At 40.4% G+C, this 21,348-nt stretch overlaps 1 protein-coding gene across 1 annotated transcript in view; it reads left to right on the top strand.

The window, feature by feature from the left end:
• The window catches only part of LOC122408149 (uncharacterized), a 1,237,064-nt gene that overhangs the window by 600,180 nt on the left and 615,536 nt on the right, over positions 1 to 21,348 (top strand). The window contains exon 14 of the mRNA XM_043414787.1: positions 1,933 to 2,130. Coding sequence (XP_043270722.1) covers positions 1,933 to 2,130 — 198 coding nt within the window. The remainder of the gene's footprint in view (positions 1 to 1,932; positions 2,131 to 21,348) is intronic.

Here is a 21,348-nt window from a genome sequence, read left to right on the forward strand (position 1 = left end):
CGTTTAAAAATGGATGTCGTCAGATCCAACCAATCAGAAACTCGAGAGCATCAAAGTGCCTTTGATTGTGTTGTAAATATAGACGCATAAATTCTAGAATGTGTTGGTAACTTTTGCATAATCTTGAGCCTGTGCAAAGTTTTTTCTCAGCAATTACGCCACCGATCATGCTGATTGTGGGTGGAATCGAAAGAGAATTTATTAATTAATCTCCAGTTCAATTTTCTAAGCCTCAGATGACTCAGGAGTTTCGTAATTGAACAAAATGACATGCCAATTTTACCCCCACCACCGCGAATCGTTTTATTCAGATTATTCAGAGAAAAGATAGTCTCGGCGAGCTCGGGCCAGCAGACGACAGGGCTGTCAATGTACTTGTCCCGAGACTCTACCGAGTCTCTTGATCTCTCAAATCGTTATTCGGATTTACTACAATAATTACGCAACGATGAGTCACAGTATATATTTCATTAACTGGCAGTGAGAAAAAGAGAGAAAGAAAATATACGCGCGAAATTTCCATCACTTGCTCCTATAGGGCTCCTATCAATGATCGTGTAAAGCGGACTAACGCACTAACACTGCGTAAATGAGAGAAAGAGTGAAAGAAAATCTGCGTGCGCCTCTCTCTCTCCCCCCCCCCCCTCTCCTACAATACTTCCAAGTCAGGGCTCAAGACTAAATGTAAGAGTAGGGACGATGGGCCTACACTGTGTATTAAGTATTTCTATCTCTACCAACGGATATCTCTCTCTCAATTATCTTTCGCCTCGCCCAATCACATGAGCCCGTGGCAATGAGCGTGAGAGAGAACAAAATGTACATGCACATGCGCATTCACACTTTTCGTAGCACTTCCGTTACACACTTCTGTAACAAGATTTTCACCAGTTTACCCCCCAAGCCCAGCGCGCCTATAAAAGTTTAACTTCAAAAAAACCAATTGAAAAGACCTTCCATCTAAGTTACGTCCAGCATTAAAACTTATGACATCAATTCAAGGCCAAATATTTAATGATGATTCAGAATATTAATTCCTACAAGTCCCATCAGGAACTTGAGAAAGTTCTTATGAATCAAAAAAGTTACCATTTTAGTTCCGTGCAGCAGTAAAATTCATGATATTAGTCGAAGAACAACGGTTTGATTCGTAATTCCGAGTTTTAACATTATAAAATTGTTTCAAGAAGCCTCTAAACCAAAAAAAACACATCAAAGGTATAATAATTTGTTACTCTATGGATGCAGAGACTTGGAAGAAAATCGATTCTTCTCAGACTTTCAGGATCCCCTGGTATTATTCACAATATTAGACGTCGATTTTTAATCGGTACGAATTATATGTTTAAATATGTGTTAAAACTATTTGTCTGGTCCATCACTTTTCATTGACATTTTTCAATCGTTTTTTTGGTTTTTTTTTATTTCTTACGCTTTATTTAATTTTCCTGACAATTTAAAAAATAATTACAAGTTTATATTTTTTTTAATATGATGTTTTTTCATGATTTGTGAATTTCTTTCGAATTGTTGTGTTGAAATTATTTATAGTTGGGTTTATAATTTTTTTTTATAACGCACAAAATCATCACAAGATTACGTATACCTGAAAATATAGTTTCTGTTACTCGGGCGTTCCATCAGTCCCAAGAAACACTCACGTGCAGTGGTACTCGCAAACATATACTTTGTTTCTTCAAATCGGCGACTGTGCGACCCCATCTAATGCTCCCTCCCGGGACGAGACAGTTGCTCACAAATCCTGAATAAAATCGCGATAACGGTCGTTTTATCAAAAGTCTCCGACCCTGTCAGACTTTCCTTCGCCATAAATACCTTATTGATCTGTAAAAGTATAATGTAGGACCATGATTAGTTTTTTTTTTCACTCATGGATGCCGTCTGAGTTTTTGTGTTCATTTTTCTTAATAGGTCGGAGAAAATCTACTTCCGCAATCACAATGTGAAACTTTCATCGAACTTATTGAGGATATAGTGAAACAGCTTAGATTGGATCCTAAGCTAAGCCTTCCGTTGGTCGCACACGGGCCTCCTGATCAATCGGCTGGTGGAAGTCCTGTTACTAGTCGGCGCCCCAGAGATCGCGATCACAGTCTCGATGCATCAAAGGTACATGCTATGTATATTTCTTTTCCTGCATTCATTTCAAGTTTGACCATGATACTCAACTTTGAAAGTTTTCATATTCATAGTTGGCGGCAGGGTTGCAAAATTTGTAATGAAAAAGTGATGCATGACTCATTACTTTTTGAATTTGTAATGGAAATGAAATCACTCATTACTTTAAATTTTGTAATGGAAAAAAAATTCCATTACTCGTTACGTTGAATTTTGTAATGGAAAAAGATTCCATCACTCATTACTTTTAATTTTGTAATGGAAAAAAATTCCATCACTCATTACTTTGAATTTTGTAAAGTGAAAAATTTTTGTTACTCATCACATTGCATTTAGCAATGGTATCATATTTGCTTCAGACATCGCAGTACATTTTTTAAGTAAGGATTTTTACCGTGGGTCAAACTGACCCAAAGGTCGTAATGACATGTTACTCGGCTACCGTCGGTGTAACGCTGTTCGTACCAGGGAAAAATGACTCGATGGCAGTTGCAACGCGTTACTGGACTATACGTGTAATGCAGTGCGTGTAATGCATCCCTGGGTTAAAATGACCCGATGGTAGTAACGACGTGTAACTTGGCTATCAGTAGGTCTAACGCTATCTACCAAGGGTCAGAATGACCCATTGGCACTATCCACGTTTTACTCGGTTACCAGTCGGTGTAACGTTGTTCGCACCGGGTTAAAATGACCCAAGGGCAATAACAAGGTGTTCCTGGGCTACCTGTATGTGTAATGCAGTGACCCCTGGGTCAAAATGACCTAATGGTTATAACAACATGTTACTGGGCCACTAGTGCGTGTTCGCACTGAGTGAGTCAAAATGATCCAACGGAAGTAATAACGTGTTACTCGGCTACCAGTCGGTCTAACACTATTCGTACCAAGTTAAATTGACCCAAAGACTGTAACAATGTGTTACTGGGCTACCTGTGCGTGTAACGCAGTGGCCCCTGAGTCAAAATGGCTCAAAGGTGGTAACGACGTGTTCTTCGGTACCAGTCGATGTAACGCAATAATAGTCTCAGTGAAACCCCATGTGACACTCATGTACTTCAAAACACAAATGTATGATGATTTATAAGAAGTTGTTCGATCTATTCTCTCGAAACTTGGTTCAAATGAGAAATTCATTACTAAAGGTCATAAAAAAACCACTTCAAATGTAATGAATAAAAAAAATTGAATCTGCTAAATCTTGGTAATGTATGAAAAACGTTTGGTGTTCAAATAAACAAAACGTTGTCAAATAAATGCAAAAGTGACGAGTACATCGGATGACGAATGAAAAAAATTAAAAACATAATCATATGTAAAAAAAATTACGAAACCAACTGTAAATAATTTCAACAACACAATTAAGAAAAGCTTTCACAAATCGTGAAAAAAACATTATATTTAGAAGAAATACAAATCCGTAATTATATTGTCAAGGAAAAAAAAAATCGAATAGAACGTGAGAAATTCATTCCTACGGGAAGCATCCGGAACTTGAAAAAGTTCTAGTGAATCAAAAAGTTACCAAAAAATCGCATCAAAGGTAAAAGTCATTTGTTACTCGATGGTGGCAGAGACTTATAAGAAAATCGATTCTTCTCAGACTTTCAGGATCCCTTGGTATTCACAATATTCGACGTCAATTTCGTGTCGGTACAAAATATGTTTAAATATGTGCTAAAAGTACTTGTCCGGTCCATCACTTTTCATTCAATTGCTCAAAAACAGATTTTTCTTTGTTTTTCGGATATCTCTCAAGCATTAGGCTGAGCGAGCTGGCTTTTTTAAGAATACTTGGCTACGAGCCGCTATAGCGATTCTTGATATGAATAAGAATATGGCAAGGCTTGGGTCAGCTTTGTTTGCCTTCTGGGCGGGGAATTGTCGATGCGACTCTCGATATTTGAGTTTTATTTTGTTTTCGTAAATCATTCAAAATAGAAACTTATATAAATAGAACGAAAACTAACACTTCTCACGTAAAGCATGTCAAAGTATTCGATTGTCTATACGATTATGATGTCAGCCAATGAATATGTGAAATAAATATTATTCGACATATAAGTCGATACGCAATGATAAAGGAACCATATGAATTGAATGTAAACATTTCGATGCGCGAAGTGAAATTCAAGATTTTAGGACTGGTTTACCCCCTTAATTTTTTTGATCCGAGGTAAACCAAAAAACACGTCCATTTTATTTTTTTGCTCTGCAAAATGGCATTTCTTTTATTAAAATCGGATTGTAAGTTTTTATTATACGAAAAAATTCTGAATATTCGGGGGTGGTTCACCCCTTTGCCGTAAAGGTGCATAAGAAGTTGGACATGTCATATGGGTTATTTGACATGCCGAACATTTTGCATTTAGTTTCGTTTCGATCGGTTGAGTGCTTCTATATGAAACACTCTACCAGATGCAAAACATGCCGAACTTTGAGGGTTGATTTCACCCCTTAAAAATAACTTTCGGCCGATAAAAAAAAATACGTGTCTCTTATTTTTGGATGGACTATAACATAGAAAAAAATTATCAAAATCGGAGGCGGACACTAAAGTACCTTTCCTAAGGCGCTCGAATCTTTTTTTCAGATAACGCAAAATTGATCGATTGGAATAATGAAATACAGCATAAGAGGGTCACCCCGTGTAGGAGCCGGATTTTGTGGGGTTTTTTCGCGATTTTTTTGCGGCAAGGAAAAAAAATATAAACTTTTGAAATTTGAAGGGTTTATTCAATGGTATCAAGAGACTCGGTAGAGTCTCGGGACAAGTACATTGACAGATCTGTCGTCTGCTGGCCTGAGGCTCGCTGAGACTATACTTTCTCTGAATAAAACGATTCGCGGTGGTGGTGGTAAAATTCGCCTGTGATTTTCTTTAATTGCGAAGCTCATGAGTTATGTACGACTTTGAAAATTTAACTTTTAGCTAATTAAGAAGTTCTCTGTCGAATGAGCCCAAAATCAGCATGCTCGGTGTCGTAATTTCTGAGAAAAAACTTTGCACGGGCTTAAGATTATGCAAAAGTTACTAACACATTCAGGATTTGACGTATCTGTATACGCGTACTCCAACCGCTACAAACATAGGCCCCTTGGCCCCCATGATCGCCAATCCCTGGTGAGAGAAATTTTGTTGCAACCAATGAAAGGTGAGAGAATTTTGGACCAATGACATTCAAGTAAAAGAGAAAGGAAGTTTGGCGGAAAGCTAAGGAGCTCGGAGCTCGAGAGCCCGAAAGCTCGAAAGTACTCGAAAGTCACCAGCCGAAGTTTCACGTCATGTTGACGTTTGGGGTTATGATGTTATTAAGTTCGTGCGGGAAAATAAAAATAATTTTCGCGTCATCTAACGAAGTGCATATTAACATTTATTTTGTTAAAACTTGTGGTATACTAAACCGGTATAAAAGCGGCCGCGTAAATGTAGACTGTGATCTGTGTGTGAAAATAAAAAGTATAAAAAAATGCGCGATGCATATGTCAACGAAACTTTTCAAGATTTCATTATTTCGTTCGATTGGAAATAAGTGTCAACTGAGATAATCTTTCAATTAAACCAGAGGGCGCGAAATATTGTCCAGTGTAAATATATCATCAGTTGCGTGATTATATATCATGTGTAATAATGTAGGTTATATATACGAGTTCCCTTTGATAGGTGTGTGGTAACGAACCGGCCGGGGTTTGACGTTACTAAGTACGGGACAAATGTAACAAACGTTCGCATAGTTAGTGAATAATATAAATAAGGCAAATCAGTTTATCAAAAATAGGTCTGGAAGTTGTAAGGAAAAATGTTCGTCAGCCTATAACGTCAAATTTTCTTTTTGCGATCTGAAATATTATGGTTGATAATTAATAAATCAAGAATACACGGAACTGTTAGTGTATAATGTGAGAAACCTTAATCGAATAAATGTTTTCTAATTTATTTCTTGTGTCATCATTATTTTTTAATATTCTCATATTTTGCTTCCTATTGAGTTTGGGTCTGCTCTTTCCGATCCTTGTTTTGACTCCATCGGCTTGCAGCGGATCAATACATATTATTAATTGGTTGCCTAATATGTGTCCCATGATTTTCTACTATTTCTTCATGCTGATTGTGGTAACGTGATTCAAGAGGTTTCCGACTATTGTTGTGTCCGCGAAGACCGTCGCGAAGGTACGAGTTATCAATGACGAGTATTTAAGGGATTTAGGCCAAAAGACCTGAACTCCAACTCGATACTTTTACAACAAGTTAACAATAAGTTTATTTAAGAAGTTACAAATTCGAGGTTTTATTGCCTCGAGACCAATCATTACAATTCTCGTCAAAGACTGTCGAATTTTGGGTTAGTCGATAGTTTTATAGATTTGGGGGTTTTCCCCTTCCCGTGCGAATATAACCTAGATTTCCTTCTGGATGTTTCGATGTTGACATCGAGGGTCGATGCGCTCGTTCGGGAGCATCGATATTTCACCATTGCTGCGTTTGCGCTGAGAGTGCTTAATTTGTTTTAATGAGTGCGATGTACGGGCACAACATCCCTCCCCCCTTTGGGAGACGAAATTTATTTCGGCTATTTTTCGCACGGAATTAACATAATTAAATTTGAATGATTTCGTAGTTATGTTTGTTTTCTAGTTCCTTTCCCGTTTAATGTAAGTTTTTTTTTTTTTTTTTTACTTCTGAAGTCGCAATGATCCATTGTTGTTTGCGTTTTTCGATTTTGCTTTTCTGATAACAATTTTGTCGTTAGTAGATTCAGATGTAAGTTCTTCTATAATTTTTGGTCTTGCCACGAAAGTCGGGGCTAGTTCGATATCATCAGTTTGTTGTATTAATCGAATTCGTTGACAATGTTTAGCTTTGAAAATTGTTAATATGATGATTATTATAATGATCATAGTCATGCTAATGGCACTTATAGAATAATTTCCGATTATGTGATAGGGATGTGCTCAAATATTTGGTTCTTCATTTAGTTTTTTTTTTAAGGATTTCGATTCTTTCTCCTATTGCGTTCGTTTCTAGTGGATTGATAATTATTTTTGATGATACGCTGTAATTGAAAATCATCATAAAAAACTTTTTAAAAGTAAAAAAATTACGCCAAGTATTAAAAAGTGCAACATGAAACCTTGTTTATAATAATATTTATTAGATTTTTCCCTCTAATTATTTATTCTGTTTCTTTGGAAAAATATAATCATATCAATTTAATCAAGCCAAGTGATGTTTGTTTTTTATTATTTGGATTACAAATTTAGAAAAAAAACTCAAGCTTTTGAACAAAAACTTGGCGTGCATGGTTTTTCAAAATGTACTTAAATGAACAATGCACACCAGTATTCAAATTATTACTATTTTACGTTCTTCTTGTTTTTCTAGCTTCTCCCAATCCTCTCATTGTTCAAAATAGACCGAAGTATACACCCAAGTAAACCATGTACACTGGTTTCTCGAATTTAGCTATTTTACATTTTTCCTGTTGCTCTTGCTCCTTCCAATCCAAATAAGTTCGGTAAGGATCCTTTCCATTACCCTGCATCGGAGGCAAATTGAAAGAAACTTTAATTCAATTACATATATAGGTACACGTATATACATACATCTAACCTCGTGTCTGTGATTTTTTAAATCTAAGGACTAAATAGTACGCCGATTAAAACAAGTTTATTAGTTTTTTTTGGATATTCAAACTTCTGCTTATACTTGAAGGGAGTTCTTTTTTATCATATAATATTTGGTTACTTTCGTTTTTACTATACTATATTTTGTATTTAACTTTCATTTTTCTGAATTTAACGTTCATTTAAATGGAATAGAAAGCTTAATAAAATCGCTGCTAGCACAGGCCTATGAAGAGTTTATTTATAGAAATTATTTTGAACACTTATTATTTTGAAAAACCATGCACGCCAAGTTTTTGTTCAAAAGCTTGATTTTTTTTTCTAAATTTATAGTCCAAATAATAAAAAACAAACATCACTTGGCTTGATTAAATTGATATGATTATATTTTTCCAAAGAAACAGAATAAATAATTAGAGGGAAAAATCTAATAAATATTATTATAAACGAGGTTGCACTTTTTAATACTTGGCGTAATTTTTTTACTTTTAAAAAGTTTTTTATGGGGATATCAGTTCTTTTTGAATTGGGCAATACAAACATAAATATATTTAACAAATATCAAGTTGTATAATACTAGACCATTGTCATTAATTCAATCAAGTTCATGGCTCAATAGGTTAATTAATGAGGATGGTCAATGAGGAAAGTCATGATGGAATGACGAATTTGATCATAATCGATCAAATAAATTATGCTTCAGTGGAATCTAGAGCGATATAAAAACCTTATTGAAAAAATCATATATTATAAAATTGGTGGAAGAATTAAAAAGAAAGTTATGAACACTCATATTATATATAAAGTTGATATTGACATGGCTTCAGAAACATTCTTAATAGTACTGATAAATAACCATCAGACAGAACCTTACTATGACGCTGAAGTTTCCAACGTTGGAGTCCAACGAAATGATCTAAAAAAACTCTCAAATAATTCCAGTAAATCTCCAATTTTATTCCCTGCCGAATTTCCAATTCGTAATTTTTTAAGCAACATCAATTGTTTGAGAAATAACGTAGAAAAGATTTTGCCGGGTGGAAGGGGATAGCGACACGGGTGGGCGAAATCAATTGAGGCAACACACACGAGTTTCTTCACTAATACTATAACACGTATTTTATTCACAGCACCAAATAACAATGAAGATGAGTGCAAAATGTTCAGCGATTATGAATTTGTATGATGAGCGAATATATGAATCTATGAGCACCTTTGTTTCACGAGAGATTATATTAATACACTCGTGAATGGCTCGAGTGGCCCGATGAGAAAGAAAGACACGTGGCGTCGGCGCTGCCACGAGGTGAGATGAGTGTTTCCCAAATGATGATGCACCTTTTTTAAAGCTTATGCAAATTGTCCCCGCGTGGATCAATCGCTAGATGAGTTCCCGTGAGTTTAATTACTTACTACATGAGTGAAACAAGATGAGTGCAACGATAATGAGTGTGAATGTTGAAAGAACAGTACAGAGCGATGTGTATAGCAACGCGAACTGGACGATAATGGCCGCTCCCATGCATTGTCCGGTACGACGCACGTGAGGCGGCGAGCCGTGCTCGTGAGCCCCGTAGCGTGCCTGAGAGCGTCCAGTAGGTGCTGCCGCGAGTGGCCAGTCCAAGAAGAGCGACTCGCCTGACGACGAGACGCATTCTCAAACATTCCTCCCGCCATCAGCACCGTGGAGATGATGTTCTAGTTTGAGACGTCTTGTTGTTGAGTGGGCAGAGGCGCGAGCTTTGCGATCGGCCGAGTGAGTGTCGAAGAGGCTGTTTTGAGTGTGACCACTATGATGAGTCCATCCCCACCTGGGTGTAGAGCAGTGACCCTGGCCAAAGGTCACTTGCCTGGCGAGAATCTTTCATCTGTAATGAGTACGAGTGATCCCACCTTGATTTCATTTGATGGATGATGCCATTTCGAAATTGATTGTTGACGCTGGAGATAGTGAGCTGACCACTGAGACCAAAGGTTTTGAATCTTTTGTTGAATGAGTTGCCAACGAGAGAGGTGATTGATGTTTAAGTGAGTCAGCGATGGCTCAGGCAAACTTGATAGAGCATCTCCAGTCAAGAAATGACCAGGAGTGAATGCTGATACGTCCTCTGGATCGTCGCTGAGTGCTTCTAGCGGTCGTGAGTTCAACACTGCTTCGATTTGTGAAAGCATGATTGTGAGTTCCTCAAATGTCAGCACAGTCTCTCCTACTATGCGTCTGAGATGATACTTCATTGATTTTACCACTGCTTCCCACTTTCCTCCCATGTGAGGAGTGGCTGGAGGGTTGAAGTGCCATTGAGTGCCGTCAACAGCCAGCTGTGAGGCAATTTGACGACTTTCGTGAGTGTACTGAGTAACCATTCGCTTCAGAGCTGCATCAGCGCCTACGAAATTGGTTCCACAGTCTGAGTAGAGTGTGCCTGGAATGCCTCGTCTTGAGACGAAGCGTCGATATGCAGCAATGAATCCATCAGTTGAATAATCACTGACTGCTTCAAGATGAACTGCTGAAGTTGTGAGACACACGAAGACGCAAATCCAACCCTTCATTGTTTTTGCACTTCGCCCTTTCCAGGTCTTGAGTGTGAGTGGCCCTGCGTAATCGACTCCAGTGTGAGTGAATGGGCGAGATGGGGTGACACGAGCAACAGGCAGCTGACCCATCAGCTGTTGAGCGCGTATCCCTCGCTGACGTGCGCACTTTACACAATGGAGAATGTGAGTTTTCACTGGAGCTCTGCCTCCGAGTATCCAGTATGACTGGCGAATGTCAGCCAGAGTGAGTTGAGTGCCCCCATGTAATGTGCGACGATGAGAATTGTCGATTACGAGTGTTGATAGGCATGAGTGGCGAGGCAATATGGCTGGGTGCTTAGTCTCCGGACTGAGTGTTGACAAGTTGAGCCGACCACCGACCCGAATGACGCCTTCGTGATCAAGGAAGGCGGTCAATCGAGAAAAAACGTGAGTTCTTTGTAGTGGAATATTTGACTTCAATGAGCGTAGCTCGTGTGAGAAATACGCTGCTTGAGTGGCCTTAATCCAAAAGACTTTAGCAGCCTCCATGTCGTCTCGCGAAATGAGTGGTGAGTCAGTTTGTCTCCTCAATCTTGAAATGACCTTGGAGCACAAAGCGGTGACTCGGATGAGTTTTGAGAGCGTCGAGTATCGATGAATGAGGTCCCAATGATACTCGACTCTCGGAGTGGCCACGAAGAGAGCAACGCCTTGACGGGCCTCATGTGCACTGAGGGTTGAGTCTGTCGAGGCCATGAGGTCATTGGTTTGAGTATCCATGGTGGTCCCGTCCACCAGAGTGAGTGATCATTGAGTTGTTGAGCTGTTAAGCCCCTTGATGGGCCGTCAGCTGGGTTGGATGTGCCTGGAACTCGTCTCCAATGAGCTTGAGGCGTGAGTTCTTGAATTTGAGTTACTCGGTTCCTGACAAAGTCCTTCCAGCGCGAAGCGGGTGATTTGATCCACATGAGTGCGACTTGAGAGTCCGTCCATAAATGAGTTGAAGTAATTGGTAGCTGGAGTGTAGCTTGTGTATGCTTGATGAGTTTTGATAGTAGCAGCGCTGCTGTGAGTTCTAACCTCGGGATTGTGAGTGGTTCGATTGGAGCTACTTTCGTCTTTGCGCAAACGAGAGATGATTTGGCGCCTGTGGACGGCGAGTGTGAGACGATGTAGACGACAGCTGACATCGCTAGTTGAGAAGCATCAGAGAAACCGTGGAGCTCCACTGTTGAGTTAGTCCAGGTGTGAAACCACCTGGGAATTGAGATTTGAGCCAAATTTTTGAGATCTTCTCTGAAGTGAGACCATCTTGAAATGATGTGAGACGGCAATGGGTCGTCCCAGTTGATTTTGTGTAACCAGAGCTCTTGCAGGAGCAATTTTGCTCTGATTGTCACAGGTGAGATGAGTCCAAGTGGATCGAATATCTGTGCTACCTCAGATAATATGAGTCGCTTCGTGATTGATTTTGAGTGATCACTAGGCTTTGCTGTGAAAACAAAGGTGTCGGCTCGTAGGAGCCACTTGAATCCGAGAAGTTTGGTCGAGGAATCGTCGAATGAGATGGGTTTTGAAGGCTCATGAGTTGCTGAAACTGTCGCTAGTAGAGCCTGATCAGTTGCTTGCCATTTTGCAAGAGGGAAGCCTCCCGCCTTGCAAAGATTGGTGAGTTGGTGAGCGATTTTGATGAGTGGTTCGCTTGAATCTGCTCCCCCGAATATGTCATCGACATATCGTCCCTTGAGCAATGAGGGGATTGCCAGCGGAAACCGATGGCCTTCGTCCTCAACCAATTGGATGAGCTCGGACAGCAAGGTATGGGGCTGCCTTTGTGCCATAGGTCACCGTGGTGAGCTGATAATGAGCTTCATTGAGGTGTTCATCAACCCAGAGAATGCGCTGAAGATCCCAATCGTCCTCGTGCACTTTGATTTGACGATACATTTTTGTCACGTCGGTGGCGAAGATGTGCCGATGATGTCGAATCCAAATGAGTACGTCAAAGACGTCTAACAGCAGGTTTGGGCCTGTGTGCATGATGTCGTTGACTGAGCGTCCTGAAGACGTTGAGCTTGAGCCATTGAATACAACACGGAGCTTGGTGGTGGTATTATCGGATCTGAGAACGCCGTGATGCGGCAAATAATATACCGGCTTCATCCGTGTCTCCGAGCCGCCAGATGAGACCCTCAACCCTCCAAATGGTTTTGAAGCATCTGGTGCCAAGGTCATCTCACCGGAGACTGCGTCAACAGTGGATTTGCCGTGATGAGTTGGCTTTGATGAGTATCCCGATACACGAACCATGTGTTCTAAGTCTTCGTACTCCCGCATGAAATTTGCGTAGAGTTTCTTGAGTGTGTCATCTCGCTCAAGCTTTTTGAGTATTCGTTGTAAACAATGGTGAGCGGTTCTGTATGAGTTGCCCAATAAGTTGCGAGATGATTTGAGTGAGATTCGAACAATGTACCGACCTGAGGCGTCTCGAGAATGAGTGGCAAGAAAGTGATCTTCGCACTCTTGCTCTTCAGGTGTGAGTGGGCTTGCAGCGTCGGATGGTAGCTCCTCCTGAATCCAGAACTTGGTGAGGAGTTGCTGCAAGTCATTGTTGTCAGTTTGAGCCTTGACATGAAATGCAGTGCAAGAAGTAGACGGTGTTGAGTGCACTGGGCCAAGAACGAGCCAACCAAAAATTGACAACTGAGCAATTGGCATTGAAGGTGAGTGGTTGAGAATGTTGGGCTTGATGATGAGCCCATAAACGTCCGCTCCGAGGATAATGTCGATCGGCCGCGGCTTCAAGAAGTCTGGATCGGCCAATTTTAAATTGTTGAGGTGAGGCCACGCATGCGAGCACATTTCGAAGGATGGTAATATTGATGAGACAGTTTGAAGAACATGTGCCTGCACGGTGACCGAGGAGTCAGCTTGCATTGAGTGCAAAGTCAAGGAGACAATGCCTCGTGTGTGAGTTACTTTTTTCCTCCAATGCCTGTGATGTTGATTGTTGAGTGTTGGCGGCTGACGTTGAGTGCTCGAATGAGTTGCTCTGAGGCGAAGGAGAGCTCAGAGCCCGGATCGATGAGTATGCGAACATGATGAGTGTTGAGTGCTGAGTGGACCTCAGCAATTGCTGTGGCAAGCAGAGTAGTCGGTTGAGTGCAGCAGGCAGTTGATGAGTGGACAATTGCACCGACTTCCTATTGAGTGCTCGTTGCTGTGGCTGGAGACGACTCAGCGTTTGATTGAGAGATCGGTGACTGACGTTGAGCTGGTTCGTGTAGCATTGTGTGGTGTTTTGCACCGCAAGTTTTACACCCCTTGGTTGAGCGGCATGAGTTCGCATTGTGTCTGCCTAGGCAATTGAAACAAAGCTGAGAATTGTTGGCTAGCTTCCTTCGCGCGGCCACATCGAGGCTGCGAAACTTGGGACACATCACCACGAAATGATTGCCATTGCAGCAGTCGCAGTTGTATGCACCAGCTGCTGCCTGTTGGGTTTGAGGCGTGCTACTCGCCTGATGAGTAGTAGCCGATTTTCTGGGATGAGTGCTTGTTGATGATGCGGCTGATGAGTTCGACGATAAACTCGACTCAATGCGTTCGAGAGCGCGCGCTCGAGCATTGATAAATTCCTCAAGTCGTGAGAATGATGGGTACTCAGTTGATGCACCCAACGAGGTCTCCCATCCCTCCCGCGTGGCATTGTCCAGACTGCGGGAAACATGATGGACGAGAATTATGTCTCCCAGAGAATCGGTGACACCAAGAGATTCCAAGGCTTTTCGGGCCTCAGAGACCTTTGAAATGAGTGCGGAAAGTCCCTTCGCAGATTTAGACTTGAGCTGAGTGATACTGCAGGCCTTGTCCAATTGAGCTTGGATGAGTAGGCGTTTGTTCTCGTAGCGCCCAATGAGTAGTTCCCATGATGGCCTCAAGGAACTGCCGACAAGAGGGAAGTTGGCGATGAGTTGGGCAGGCGCCGCTTCCATGCAACTGCGCAAGTAATGCAGCTTCTCCACGTCTGAGAGCTGATCACAGTCCATAATGAGGCATGAGAACATTTCCCTGAACTGCGGCCAATCTGAATACTGGCCGGAGAAGCTTGGAAGCGCAATGTCCGACAGCTTTGAGTTGTGACGTGGCTCACCCGATGAGTGCGCTGCAGGGGGGTGCATGCCTGTTTTGCTTTAGTGAGTGCTAATTTAGCACTTCGGTACGCCTTTACCTCTTGTTGATAAAGATCATGCGTGAAATAATCGTGATCGAGGAAGTTGGCAGGCCAGTTGAGTTCAAAGAATGCATGAGTGGCTGAGAAATCGCGATGCAGATCCTCAAGCTGTTCGAGATCAGTCTCAACTTCGTTGAGAGTGAGAGTTGACAAATCGCTTGGCAGAGTGCGGAGGATAGAGTGCATGCAGGTGATGCGTGTCGCCTGCGATTGACTCTTGAGTGTGAACTCAACAGGCAATCGCGTCGGTGAGTTTCTTCGGAGAGTGCGGGTTCCTCCGGTTGAGCCTGCAGCTGACTTTTGAGTGTCAGCTGTGAGAGTGAGTGCGGTGGGTGGCTGAGTTGCCACGGTTCCGGTGTCGAGAGAGCCCTCGATTGGCAGTGTGTTGCTGGTGGCAGCGCGCTCCTCACTCGATGGCTCGAGAGTGATTGTGGGCACCGGAGGAGTGGTGATTTTGCCTGATTCACGCGACTCGGGCGTTGACCTGCCTGAGTTTGGTTGAGACATTTCGAATTTCCGCGAACTGAGAGGAATTCACTAAAACTCCGCAATAAGTGTTCACAAACGATGAGCTGAGAAGTCACACGCGTAACACCACGTTTGCAGCACACCGAATGGATGAGAGCGCACGAAAAACTGAGTTGAGAAATGAGCGCGAATCACTGCGCGATGAGTGCTACCGAATGAATTCAAAAAAAACGCGAGAAATGAGTGAAATAATGAGAGAGCACGAAAAGTGGTCAAAAATATGAAAATGTACGGTGATTGGCCACTTTGTGGCGTGAGAGCACAGTTATTGGCCACCTTTTCGCTCGAGGGGCACAGTGATTGGCACTCGCGGCACTGAGACGCACAATGAATGTTGAATACGCGTGTAACACTAGCACTCGCGCACGTTCACTCGACGGTCGCTATCCGGCTCGAAGGACCAAATGTTTGAGAAATAACGTAGAAAAGATTTTGCCGGGTGGAAGGGGATAGCGACACGGGTGGGCGAAATCAATTGAGGCAACACACACGAGTTTCTTCACTAATACTATAACACGTATTTTATTCACAGCACCAAATAACAATGAAGATGAGTGCAAAATGTTCAGCGATTATGAATTTGTATGATGAGCGAATATATGAATCTATGAGCACCTTTGTTTCACGAGAGATTATATTAATACACTCGTGAATGGCTCGAGTGGCCCGATGAGAAAGAAAGACACGTGGCGTCGGCGCTGCCACGAGGTGAGATGAGTGTTTCCCAAATGATGATGCACCTTTTTTAAAGCTTATGCAAATTGTCCCCGCGTGGATCAATCGCTAGATGAGTTCCCGTGAGTTTAATTACTTACTACATGAGTGAAACAAGATGAGTGCAACGATAATGAGTGTGAATGTTGAAAGAACAGTACAGAGCGATGTGTATAGCAACGCGAACTGGACGATAATGGCCGCTCCCATGCATTGTCCGGTACGACGCACGTGAGGCGGCGAGCCGTGCTCGTGAGCCCCGTAGCGTGCCTGAGAGCGTCCAGTAGGTGCTGCCGCGAGTGGCCAGTCCAAGAAGAGCGACTCGCCTGACGACGAGACGCATTCTCCATCAATCATTCGTAAAATAATAAAATAATGAATTATAAATTTTTTTTTTCGTTCATTTCGTTGAACTCCAACGTTGCAAACTTCAGCGTCGTACCTTACTTATGTCCTCAGTTATTTCAGATGGTAACTGGACATTCAAATCTAATTATGTACTTTAAATTGTAAACATGCTGAACTTACGCCCGTCTCTAAGATATTAAAGTTCCCGAAACGATGGATTTTAAATCACTAACGTTACATATCTCAGGATCGACTGGACGGATTTACTTGCAACAAAGACCAATGTCGATTTTTCGATTTTTATGCCTCGTAAAGGCTGTGTCCGTTTTGCTCCGGAATTTTTTTTTTGCAAAATTCAGAAAACGAGGACTGGGCATCAATTTTGGGACTCAAAAATAGTTGAAAGACCATATGCTCATCAATGAAACTTGCTTAAATCCTTAAGTGTCCATTTTGCCCCACATTACCCTATATATTGAACCCTACCCGTTCCGCATTCGCGATTTTTCGTGGTTCTGCTGGGTCATGGCACGCCGCGATGCTAAGTTTAAGATGAGACCGATTTGTCGTGTTATAAACCTTCGGAACCCGTGGAGTCGTTCTGTATGCGCGTTTTTATGTATTCGCAGTTTTTCGCATTTTTTCGCGGGGTGACAATGTAGTGGACGGATTATTCGGGATAGTCAAATTAAAATTTTATTCGCCTTTATTCGGGGGGCTCCGCCCCCTCCACCCCCGCCGGGGGCTCCACCCCCTTGTCCCTCGTTGCCCGCGTTGGCATTCTATATGCCTATCATATAAATGAGTTTGTTGGTCTAACCTCCAAGATTATAGCTCAGAAGGATTCGAGTTCCAATTCCGAGAATTTTTTGCTACCCGATTCGAGCTCCAATTCCGAGAATTTTTTGTGACCCGATTCGAGCTCCAATTCCGAGACATTTTTGCTAACCGAATTCCAAGAATTTATCCCGATAAGCAAATTTTCACTCATGGAAAGGGAACGGAAAGTAGACATATATATATTGTTGAAGAAAATTTTCGATCCTGAAATTGCACCCCCTAATTTTCATAACTGCATTTTAACCCTTTTCCCAATGTCACACCAATCTAATTTTTTCATCATACCAAGCATACATCACATTATCATGTCCCACTGTTATCAAGAGACTCGGTAGAATCTCGGGACAAGTACATTAACAGCCCTGTCGTCTGCTGGCCCGAGACTCTCGCCGAGACTATCAATCAAGAGACTCGGCAGAGTCTCGGGACAAGTACATTGACAGAACTGTCGTCTGCTGGCCCGAGACTCTCGCCGAGACTATACTTTCTCTGAATAAAACGATTCGCCGTGGTGGGGGTAAAATTGGCATGTGATTTTATTGAATTACGAAGCTCAGGAACCATTTAGCAACTTGAAAATTGAAGTTTAAGCCAATTGAGTAATTCTCTTTCAATTCCGCCCTAAATCAGCATGATCGGTGTTGTAATTGCTGAGAAAAAACTTTGCACGGGCTCAAGATTATGCAAAAGTTACCAACACATTCAAGAATTTATGCGTCTGTATTTTAAACACTATCAAAGGCACTTTGATGCTCTCGAGTTTCTGATTCGTTGGATCTGACGACATCCATTTTTAGACGTTGTGATTGGTTGTTGAAATTAGTTGTTGATGATTGGAAATCTGACGTCAACTTCAGAACGTAGCACACGGCGCAGCACAGCTGGTAACAGCAGTCATGAATTCGACCGATATACATATATATATGTACAAACCATGTGTCAGTTTTTGATCGTATGAACAGAGTTTCGACATTACGAAGTGCGTGCGGGATCAATAAAAAAATAATTTTCGTCATCTAAGGAAGTGCATATTACTATTTATTTTGTTATTTGTGATATATTAAACCGGTATCAAAGCGGCCGCGTAAATGCAGTCTGTGATGTGTGTGTGAAAAAGAATATAAAAAATGCGCGATGCATATATGTCAACGAAACTTTTCAAGATTTCATTATTTCGTTCGATTGGAAATAAGTGTTAACTAAAATAATCCTTCAATTAAACCAGAGTACGAGAAATATTGTCCAGTGCGAATATATTGTCAGTGGCGTGGTTATATATCATGTGTACATAGATTATATATACGAATAAATAGAACAAAAATACACGCAACTGTTAGAATGATATTAGAAACTTTAATTGAATAAATGTTTTCTAATTTATTTCTTGTGTCGTCATTATTTTTAAACATCCCCATATTTTGCTTGATATTCAGTTAGGCTCTGCCCTCTCCGATCCTCGTTTTCACCCGCTCAGTTTGCAGTGGATCGATTCATATTATTAATTCGTTCCCTAATATGTGTTCTATGATTTTCTACTCCTTCATGATGATTGTGGTAACATGATTCGAGAGGTTTCTAACCATGATCTTGAATTGCACATTTTGTAAATCAGATTTTCAAAAAAACATCTGGTCTTGGTATAGTGTGTAGTTATTCTTTTCCCATTAGGTCTGTCGAGTGATAAATTTGGAAACTTTTCCAGAAAGCTTTTGGATGCTTTTTTTGCTAATGATATGAAAAGTAGTATCTTAGGAATGCGGTATGCAAACATAAATTTTGATAACAAAACTTATAGAATGACATGTATGTTGAGTATTTCCACTTTGCAAACTACAAATATGGAATTATTATAAAAAAAATTCATTCCGATAAGTCTACTGTTGCTCAGTTTTGGATGTGATCAAATATGATGCCTACCAACATCCCCAGAAACTTACAGAATTGCTGAATGCAATGTGCGCTTTGTCATTTTAATGTAACATCATGACTTTTGACAACTTTTCATTATAATGCTGTAGATTCGAATCATTAAAATACTGCAAAAATCTGCAAACTATACAATTTAAATACTCTGCCATTCATTTTACATTTTGAGTCTAATTGTAACATCTATATTATGAAGTAAAAAATTGATTATAAAAGTCTTCAGTTGCTCATTTATGGGTAGATTTAAAATTGCTGTCTTCGAAGCTCATTGCGCAGATACATTGAACCGCAGCAGATACCTGCGAACTCTGAAATTTCTGTGGATAAATATATATGCGACGGATCACCCCTTATCTTTGATTATGGTAATATGTAATTGAACTTGGTTCGGCAAGTTTTTAAGTGTTCCTTTTCAAATAGTATTGAAGTTTGTATGACTGATATACAGCGAATACTTCCAAACTTTGATATTTCTGTGTTGCAGCGTGTGTGCCAATCATTCAAATCATTTACGCCAATCGTATCATGTAATCTAGAAAATTCATCACAAAAGTCTTCCGCTTTTCTAAATACTTCAATTTTCCTTTTTCTACTCCATTGTGAGTTTTCGAATTTCTAAATTCATTTCTGAATTGTCCTGAAATGGTTTTCCTCAAAAACCAATGCAGGTACCTTAAACGTCTTTGAATTCTGTTGCTCTGTTGAATTAAGTTCGCTTAGTTTTTTTTGCTGCTTTGAGTTCTGGCTTAATAAATGTTAGAAGTTTTCGGGTACTTTTTTTCAGCAACTATCAAGCTGTGGATAATTGGACCTCAGCGGCCACTTGCAAAATTTGGAAATATATTTCATTGGGGGCACGTTTTGGATGAAATGAAATCTCTAGATTCAGAATGCAAAATCGACATTTAAAGTAGGCAAATCTGTTCGATTTTTCGTGTCTTGATTTCGATCTATCTTTCATTTGAATTTTGAATAAAAGGGATAAATAAAATCTGTTCTCTTAACGAAGTACCCTCGGTACGTAGTGAGTCAGAGAGTTTTAGTCTTCAATATGAGTAACGTAGTATATATTTCGGCAACACCGCAGCCCCTGGGTTAGTGTACGTGCTCACGTACAAACATTGAATCTACGTATAGTCGCGTATAGGAAACCCAGCTTCTGCGTGTTTCGTTTTTCATCAGTGGGTAAGAAATCCGAAGTGTGTACGGGAAAAGAAACATCCCTAACCTCAAAGAAGACTTAAAAAATGATTCAATTGACGGTGTCTTCTTTTCATATTTTCTATTTCTTATTGTTTCCGAAAATAATTGATGTATGAAACACACAAAATGTTCGTTACAAATGTATAATATTTCTTTTGCAATACTGTGTTTCTATCGTTGACTCAATTTGCGCATGTTCGGACGGTTTCGAAAGTGCTGCTGTAACTTATATTTGAATGAAGCGCCATAACCTACAATTCTGCGGTGTTGCCACATTTGCGTGTTGTTCAAAAATCTTGTCTTACTTGCAGTCATTTCTTAGAACACAAGCAAGCTTTGCATGTTTTCCAAAAAGAAAAATGTTCATTGGACATTCGTTTATATCTTCTCCAAATTTTATCAAAATCCGTTTGTTAACTTCAACGTTATAAATTAAAAAGTGCGTCTGAATCACAGATTCACATAAGACTTCATGTTAACTGCTTCAAATTAAATCATTGATATCTCTTTTCAAAGTCAACCAAAGGTCACAAAATTTTAACTGAGTCATTTTTCGAAAGATTTTGACATCTTTACAAATTTTTATAATTTTCTGTTTGTTAATTGATTTACCGAGGGTACTTCCTTAAGGAAATCTTTACGTCAGTTCTTTCTTGGTATGAAGATTTGGAAAAAATCGCCAAAGGCCAAGGACAGACTGGTGACAAAATATTTCCAGTACAATTTTGACGAAAAATAGATCTTTTGTCGCGGAAACCAACGTTATAAGCCGAAAATCATATTACAGCCCACGAGACGCATTTCTTCACTCTCTTGGGTTCCTATTACACAAAACATAATAGAAGACAAGGAGAAAAATCACCAAAGTCCAAGACCAAACCAGTGCCGAAATATTTTCAGTACAATTTTGAAGAAAAATTGGTCTTTTACGTGGAAACCAACATTATAAACCGAAATTCATTTCTCGGGCCTCATCCCGGATTCCTTCATGCTGTTGAGTTCCTAATAGGCATAACATATTAGAGTATAAGGAAAAAAATCGCCAAAGTTCAAAGGCAGACTTGTGACGGAATATTTTCACTACAATTTTTACGAAAAATTGGTCTTTTATGGTGGAAACCAACTTTATAAGCCGAACATCATACCCAGGAAAAATAAGATTGGGAAAAGTACATTGATCGTCCCTTATTTGCTGATAATTCCATGAAAAAGATTATCCCATAAAAAATGTTCGTATGAGAATGGAATCTATAAAAATGTACTAAGCAAAT

This window comes from Venturia canescens, chromosome 1, assembly GCF_019457755.1.
Source record: "Venturia canescens isolate UGA chromosome 1, ASM1945775v1, whole genome shotgun sequence".
NCBI classification, from domain to species: domain Eukaryota; kingdom Metazoa; phylum Arthropoda; class Insecta; order Hymenoptera; family Ichneumonidae; genus Venturia; species Venturia canescens.